This window comes from Rhincodon typus, chromosome 11 (genome assembly GCF_021869965.1).
Source record: "Rhincodon typus isolate 14 chromosome 11, sRhiTyp1.1, whole genome shotgun sequence".
Lineage (NCBI taxonomy): Eukaryota > Metazoa > Chordata > Chondrichthyes > Orectolobiformes > Rhincodontidae > Rhincodon > Rhincodon typus.
The window spans coordinates 6,660,377-6,669,076 of record NC_063342.1 but is presented as its reverse complement, the minus strand read 5'-3'; the positions used below and the strand labels follow the sequence as shown (position 1 = coordinate 6,669,076).

At 44.9% G+C, this 8,700-nt stretch overlaps 1 protein-coding gene across 2 annotated transcripts in view; it reads right to left on the bottom strand.

Moving 5' to 3' along the window:
* The window catches only part of LOC109924965 (lysozyme C-1-like), a 10,861-nt gene extending 6,156 nt beyond the window's left edge, over positions 1 to 4,705 (bottom strand). The window contains exons 1-3 of one of the 2 annotated variants that reach the window (XM_048603227.1): positions 4,514 to 4,705; positions 3,446 to 3,622; positions 342 to 423 (exon numbers count right to left, since the gene is read on the bottom strand). In XM_048603227.1, the coding sequence (XP_048459184.1) occupies positions 342 to 423; positions 3,446 to 3,622; positions 4,514 to 4,643 (389 nt within the window). In that variant the 5' untranslated portion in view covers positions 4,644 to 4,705. The remainder of the gene's footprint in view (positions 1 to 341; positions 424 to 3,445; positions 3,623 to 4,513) is intronic. The other variant, XM_048603226.1, reaches the window with a different exon arrangement.
* Positions 4,706 to 8,700: the final 3,995 nt, after the last annotated feature.

Below are 8,700 nucleotides of genomic sequence, written 5' to 3'. Positions count from 1 at the left end.
CTCCTCACTGTAATACTCTCTATACACACCCCTCACTGTAACACATTCTATAACACACCTTCACTGTAACACACTCTATAACATACCCCTTACTGTTACACTCTTTGATTCACACTCACCATAGCACTCTATAACACACTGTTCATTCAAAAGCCCTCTAAAACCCTCTCCCAGCCGCTACCTGAAATGCCTGTTTGTAACGGGGGTTGATATAGGTGGCCACAATGTCATTGCAATGTTTATAATTTGGTCATAGGAACTAGCAGCATTCCATCAGTCCTTTACAAATGAGATAATTAAATATAAAGTGGAGAGATGACATGATTTTGACTGTAACATACCAGGCCTGCATTCCTTGTTCATTCACTATCACTGCTGCACAATCGATGTCAGTTTGTATATCACCATTACTGCTCAGGAATGCTATAGTGAAAAAAGAAATGTGACATTAGAATCAAAGTTTAAATCCGTTGTGTTTTGATACAGATTGTGAAATTTCAATGTTGCTAATCTAGTTAATATTGATCTGTATGACTCACTGTAGCTATTATTTGTGGTGGAGAGGTCAACATTCTCGCCTGTCCCCAGGTAAGGAGTTGCTTCTAATTTGGTGTCCAATAACATAGTGGTTATCTTACTGGTCTTGTCATCCAGAGAATAAACCATAGAATCCCTACAGTGTGGAAACAGGCCCTTCAGCCCAACAAGTCCACAACAAACCTCAGTGCATCCCACCCAGACCCATCCCCTATAATCCACCTAAGTTACACATCCCTGAACACTATGGGCAATCCACCTAACCTGCACATCTTTGGACTGTGGGAGGAAACCGGAGCACCCAGAGGAAACCCACGCAGACACGGGGAGAATGTGCAAACTCCACACAGACAGACACCCGAGGTTAGAATCGAACCTGGGTCCCTGGTGCTGTGAGGCAGCAGTGCTAACCACTGTGCCACCGTGCTGCCCCTCATGCTGACCATGACATGATCAGATTGTCACAAGATACATCTGCTTCAGGAATGTCCTTTAGGGAAGGGAATCTCTTGCCCTTAGCCTCACGAACCTTGCTGTGTCTCATCCTACGGCAATCTGGTTCACTCTGAACGGCCCTTTAAAGTTATACACTTCTAACTTCTCACAAGTTATTAATGCTGACCTGACCGGTGATTCCCATTCCCGTGTATGACTATGGATAAAATTGATTCCTTGGTTAGCATCTTCTTGATGCAGTGTAACTGTACTCTCGCACACAAATTGAAACATCACCATGAGTACCTCTTTTTAACGTCTGTTCAATCACACATCACTTCCTGTGTGAAAAAATAAAGTGACCCAAATTGTTCATCCTTTCCTGATAGTAACAGCCTCAGAGCCTTTACCATCTTTGAAATGTATTTCCTTTGCACTCTCACTAGACACAAATGTGGGAGTTATGATCAGTCAGTGTGCAGATGACACGAGAATTAATGGCTTGGCAAATAGTGACGAGGAAAGACTGAGACACTTCAGGACGATACAGATGAGTTGAACAGTGACAAATAGAATTTAATTGTGAAAAGCATTAGGTAATGGATTCTGGGACAACTAATAAGACAAGAGAGTACACACTGAATTGTCAGACCCTAGCAAGTACAGATGATCAGAGGGATCTTGGTGTGTATGTCCACAGATCCTTGAAGGCAGCAGGACAGGTAGATAAGGTGGTTAAGAAGGCATACATACCTTTATTAATGAAGGCGCTGACTACAAGAGCAAGGAGATGTGTATAACATTAGTTAGGCCACATCTGGAGTGCTATGTGCAATGGTCTAGTGGTATTATCGCTGGACTGTTAATCCAGAGATAACATTCTGGGAACCCGGGTACAAATCCTGCCACAGCAGATGGAATTTGAATTCAATTTAAAACAAAAATCTGGAGTTAAGAATCTAGTGATGACCATGAATCCATTGTTGATTGTTAGGGGAAAACCTATCTGGTTCACTAACGTCCTTTAGGGAAGGAAACTGCCATCTTCACCTGGTCTGGCCTACATGTGACTCCAGACCCACAGCAATGTGTTTGTCTCTGAACTGCCCTCTGGGCAATTAGGGATGGGCAATAAATGCTGCCTATCCAGCGATGCTTGCATCCGGTTAATGAATTAAGGAAAAACAAAGTTCTAGTCACCACTTGATGTGAAGGATGTGATTGCATTAGAGGGAGTGTGGAGAAGATTCACTAGGATGTTGCCTGGCCTGGAGAGATTCAGTATGAAGAGACACTAGAGAGGCTGGGATAACAAGGTGTAGAGCTGGATGAATACAGCAGGCCAAGCAGCATCAGAGGAGCAGGAAAGCTAGAGCTTGCTCTTGTACTAGAGAGGCTGGGGTTGTTTTCCTTACAGCAGAGAAGGCAAAGAGGATGAGCTACCTGAGGTGTACAAAGATAGGCTTAATAAGGAGAAATCTTTCCCGTAGTAGAGAAGTCAATAACGACAGAGCATAATTTTAGGGTAAGGAGGAGGTGGATTAGAGGAGATTTAAGCCAAAAAATCTCAAAGGATTGTTTGTATTTGAAATTCACTGTCAGAACAGTTGGGAGACGAAGGAACCCTCAAGACATTTAAGAAATGTTTAGATGATCACTTGAAATGCCACAGCATCATGTGAGGCTGTGGGGTAAGTGCTAGAATTTAGGATAAGAATAGATGGATGCTTGTTAATCAGTGCAGTAATTCATAGAAAATGAGTGCCCTGATTGGGAGCCCTGGCTGACAGGGAAAAAGCAGAGTCTCAGAGACACTGACATTCTGATGCCTGACTCTGAATGAGGCAGTATTATGGTGAAGGACTGTTCATGTGTAAATAAAGGCTGACTTGGTAATGGGATACCAGCCTAGGATGAGGGGGGATCTAATTGAAACTTTCAAAATACTGAATGGCCTGGACAAAGTGGATGTTGGGAAGATGCTTCCATTGGTAGGAGAGTCTAGGACCCAAGGGCACAGCCTTAGAGTAAAGGGAAGACCTTTTAGAACGGAAATAAGGAGAAACTTCTTCAGCCAGAGAATGGTGAATCTATGGAATTCACTCCCACAGAAAGCTGTGGAGGCCAGGTCATTGAGTACATTTAAGACTGAGATAGATAGGTTCTTGATTATCAAGGGGATCAAGAGTTACGGGGAGAAAGCGGGAAAATAGGATTGAGGAACTTATCAGCCATGATTGATTGGCGGAGCAGACTTGATGGGCCAAATGGCCTAATTTCTGCTCCTATGTCTTAAGGTCTTATGATATTTCAGCCTGTTTTCCTGAAGCGAAATCTCTAAAGCTCTCCACTATCACTTAATCTAATTTGTAATATAGCAATTAGAGATACAATCAGTTCTTCAGTAGCATATTCTTGTTTGGAAAGGAATGAGAAATTCATTTTGAGCTTTGCATTGCATTGGTTCACCTACTGTTGCAGTTCATGTGGCATTCATCTGCACCATTCGGAAACATGTCATCCGTGCACCACCGTTTGCTGTTAATCTGAAAGATCCCATAGTCTCCTGACTGGATTTTTCCCTCACTGTCTTTCTCATATCGCAACGCCAGTGTGTTGTACCCAGTCTCGTGGTAGGCCATGCACACCCCTAGAATCAAAATGAACAGAGAACACTGTAGATTAGGACACAAAGCAGAACCTCATATGGTTCATACTACACCTGACAGTTTAGAGACAATCCATTGCAAACCTTTCCTTTGTTGTAACCTGGTGGATTATAGTTTTGCCTTTCCATTGGCTTGGGAGAGATGCACATGACCAGTCAAACTAGGTGAGTAGAAACTGGCCAGCTAGCCAATCAGGTGTGACCCACATCAGGATACTGAGATCAATATTATTTGGAGAAATGTATTTGTAAGGATACTGGACGCTGTGACTTACCATAGTCATGTGACCTCTGTGGTAGATGATTTCGGTTCAGAATGAGAATCTATTAAAACCTCCACATTGAGTAACTGTCACTCCTTCCCCTAAACCCCACCCCAAAAACCATCCCCCATCACAGCCATGACCACCACAGGCTTCTCTGTGGAGAGGTGGTCAGCCAGAGACAATGAGGGGAACAATACTCAGAAAGGATCCTTCTGGGTCCCCTCAGCTGATCCAAACCAGTCGAGGAGATCACAGGGACCATGTGTTATCTCCAATGAGAATGCCCTTCTGAAGAAGGTGGTCTCTGCCCCAGGCAGGAACCAACCAGCTCCGTGTTGGAGATGGAAGAATCAGCAGCCAATGTGCCAGCCAACAATGTAACGCAACGGCTCATTAATCTCTGCAAAAAGAACTGCCCAACATCCAGCCTATTGCTGCCCTTACAGAATTTAAACTAAAGAGCAACTTACTCAGTCCAGACCAGACTCAGACAGTCCCTGTCCCCACCAACTACACACTGACTGACAGAACTACAGGCGCAAATAACTGTCCCAATCTGTAAGGGCATTCAGCACAGCTTTAATAGAACACGGAAGGCGTTACTCACAGTCGGCCACACTGTACTGGGTAAACATAGCCAATACAGAATTCTTCACAGCACGTGCAACTTCACATCGTGAAAGGATTTTGGCGCTGGAGACAGTGAGCAGGACACTGAGAACAACAAGTATCTTCATCCTGTCAGTGGGAGATGTGTCTGTGTCTGAATCTCGTTAACGGCTGCTCCTTTATACAGAATCACGCCTCTGGTTATCTGTTCCACAAAGTTAGTTAACCTCGAAGCTGGGGACAAAACAAAAAAGGTCATCCAAATTTTCCAGATTTGTACCAGGTTGTTCATGTCACGCTGTGATTTAACAAACATAGCAAGAGAAAGGAAGTAAACACAAGCTTTTCAGGTTCAGGGATAGTAGGACCTGCGAATGCTGGAAAATCTGAGATAACAGGGTGTAGAGCTGGATGAACACAGCAGGGTTCAGCTTTTTTTATTCAATTGTGAAACATGGGTGTTGCTGGCTGGGTGAGCATTTATTGCCCGTCCCTCGTTGCCCCTTGAGAATGTGGTGGTGAGCTACCTTCTTGAATTACTACAGTCCATGTGCTGTAAGTAGACCCACAATGCCCTTAGGGAGGGAATTCCAGGATTTTGACCCAGTGACAGCGAAGGAACGGAGATATATCTCCAAGTCAGGATGGTGAGTAGTTTGGAGGGGAACTTGTAGGTGGTGGTGTTCCCATTTATCTGCTGACCTTGTCCTTCTAGATGGAAATGGTTGTGAGTTTGGAGATGAGTGGGTCTTGTAGATGGCACACACTGCTGCTACTGAGCATCAATGGTGGGAGGGAATGAATGTGTGGATGTGGTGTCAATCATGCTTTGTCTTGGATGGTGTCAAGCTTCTTGAGTGTTGTTGAAGCTACACCCAGCCAGGCAAGTGGGGAGTATTCCATCACACTCCTGACTTGTGTCTTGTAGATAGTGGGCAGGCTCTGGGGGGTGAGGAGGTGAGTTACTCAGCGTACTATTCCTAGCCTCAGACCTGCTCTTGTAGCCACAGTGTTTATGTGGTAAATTCAGGTGAGTTTCTGGTTGATGATAACCCCCAGGATGTTGATAGTAAGGAACTCAGTGGTGGTAACACCATTGAATGTCAAGAGGCGGTAGTTAGACTGTCTCTTATTGGTGATGATCACAACCTGGCATTTGTGTGGTTACTTTAATGTCACTAGCAACTTGTCAGCCCAAGCCTGGATAATGTCTGGGTCTTGTTGCATTTGAACATGGACTGTTTCAGTATCTAAGGAGTCACAAATGGTGCTGAACAGTATGAAATCATTGGCAAACATCGCCATTTCTGATCTTATGATGGAGGGAATGTCATTGATGAAGATGTTTGGGCCTAGGACACTACCCTGAGAAATTCCTGCAGAAATGTCCTGGAACTGAGAGGACTAACCTCCAACAACCATGACCATCTTCCTATGTGACAGGTTTGACTCTAACCTGTGCCATTGATTCCAATATCACACTTGGTCAAATGCAGCCTTGATGTCAATGGCTGTCACTCTTACCTCACCTCTGGAATTCAGCTCTTTTGTCCATGTTTGAACCAAGGCTGTAATGAAGTCAAGAGCTGAGTGGCCCTGGCAGAACGCAAACTGAACGTCATTGAGCAGGTTAGCGCTGAGCAGGTGCTGCTTCATAGCACTGTTGATGACACTTTCCATCACTTTACTGATGATCGTGAGTATACTGATGGTAACTGGTCGGGTTAGATCTGTCCTGCTTTTCATATGCAAGGCATCTTTGGACAATTTCTACATTTTCAGCTAAATGCCAGTGTTGTAAATATGAGGAAAAAGTCTTATGAATGCTTGAGGCATCTACAGCAGTTAAAGTCATGTTACATGGTTACTATTGCTTGAAAAATTATACAAGTTAAGACTTGAATAGAATCAATAATGGCACTTGCAATGGTGTAAGATTCTAAATTTCTGGAAGTTACCTTATCAAAGTATTAGTCGGTTGGTCATAGAAAACTTGCATATTGCTGAACAAAAACAATAGTTTGTTGAAGTTTCTGGCCTTGAATATTTCAGAACAATTTGCAAAACTAATTCAAGGCGAAAACCATCGTTTATACTGCATGAGAGGTGCCTTAAATGGTTGGCCAGTGGACTCTGATTGGTTGAGGTGATGCCATAGAGAATGCACCCATTAAAACTGATTGACAGTTAACCGCCAGGCTTTGTTTACATTTTTAACCAGATAGGTCAGAGCATTGCCCTGAGAGAATGAACCAGTCTGTCACCTGGTGTATTGAAATAGATGCTGCACAATCACATGCTTTTCCTGTCTGTGTAATAATATCAGCAGCTTCCAGTAATGACAAACATGCCACACTCTGAGCCCAACAGAAAATCCCAAATTCATTGACATTGTAGTTCTTCACACACTCAGGATTATCCAGAAAATGCTGTCCAATTGCAGAATCACAGCTCCCATTGGGCATTGCGTGATCCGCAGGTGCAGGCTGGTTGGGTATGATCACTACTTTGCTTGTTGTGAAGCAATTTAATACCTTCTGCCTGCCTTCAGGACTTACAGCCAAGATGATTGGCATGACACCAGCACTGTAACTCATATACCACATTGCTCAGTTGTGTGATACATAGAACATCTTTTTGGTTTGACAGCCGCAACCTGTTAGTGGCAAATCCCAATTATGTTACATCATGGGTGCGGCATTAAATAAGTTGCGGCCATTAAATGATTGTGTTATTGTATTATCATGGCCTTGTAACCCAGAGATCCAGGCTAATGTTTATGGGACATGGACTTGAATCTCACCATGGCAGATGGTTTGATTTCAGTTTCACAAATCTGGAGTTTGAGAAATGCTGGTCTACTGGCTCACCAATAAAAACCTTGGCTTTTGGCTCAGAAGCAAAGTTATGGAAAGCCTAGCCCGAAAGACCTAATTAGCAGGGAATGGGCTAGGATGAGGGCTAAGCAGTGGAACTGGTTTTAACTAACACTGATCTTGGTTCATGTCTGATGGGGCAAATCCTGAGCTGGCCTTGGTTGAATTCACAATAAATGGGTCAGAATATGGTTGCTTTTTCTCCTGGGATCTCCTCAGCTCACAGCTTGCTTTCAGGATAGATTTCCAGTGAGGGAGGAAGGGGAAAAGGTTGGCTCTCTCTGTCTCACTCACTCACCCAGCCTCCCTCACTCACCCAGCCAGTCTCCCTGTCTTACTCCCTCACTCCCTCATTAACTCCTTCCCTCCCTCACTAACTCCCTCCCTCACTCCTGTAACTAACCATCTGACCCCTGCTGTTGCTGCTCCTTGTCTCCTCCCTGACTGACACCCAGTGGCCACCTCTGGGTCTGTTGTTACTCCCTGTGGTTCCCCCTTTCCTGGAATAAAAAGCCTTCCTCCCTGCATTGCTGCTGTGTCCTGGGGAAAGCTTGTTTTACCATTGATGGCCAGCAGAAGTAGCCCTTGACTGGAAAATAAAGCAACTCACTGGCTCCCCTTGTGGTGAGAGGCCTGGTTGCAGATGGTCCCAGTATTGGTATAATTCCTGCAGATGGGGCTGGCCAAATTCTCCCCATTGCTCACTGCCTGGGAGGGTAAACAAATAATGTTCAAGTACCTGGGAACATTGCTTTGTGAAGGCACAAGCAAGTTTCTTTTTCCTCTCCCCAGCCTCCAGGGCAGCTTTGATCTTATTGCCACCTACCCCAACGCCCACTCCCCCACAATAAGGGCTCACCTTTAATTTCTTCCCTCCCAAGCTAGTGTCTCCCTGAGCCAGGCCGACAGACTCACCAGCGTGACTCCAGACTTCAGACTGAGTGAAAATACCTGCATTTGTACTGCATCTCCAATCATGGACTGGGCTTTAGGGGCGGCATGGTGGCTCAGTGGTTAGCACTGCTGCCTCACAGCGCCAGGGGCCTGGGTTTGATTCCACCCTCAGGCGACTGTCTGTGTGGAGTTTGCACATTCTCCCTTTGTCTACCTGGGTTTCCTCTGGGAGCTTTGGTTTCCTCCCACAGTCCAAAGATGTGCAGGTTAGGTGGATTGGCCATGCTAAATTGCCCGTAGTGTTCAGGGATGTGTAGATTCGGTGGGTTATAGGGGATTGGGTCTGGGTGGGATGCTCTGAGGGTCAGTGTGGACTTGTTGGGCTGAAGGGCCTGTTTCCACACTGTAGGGATTC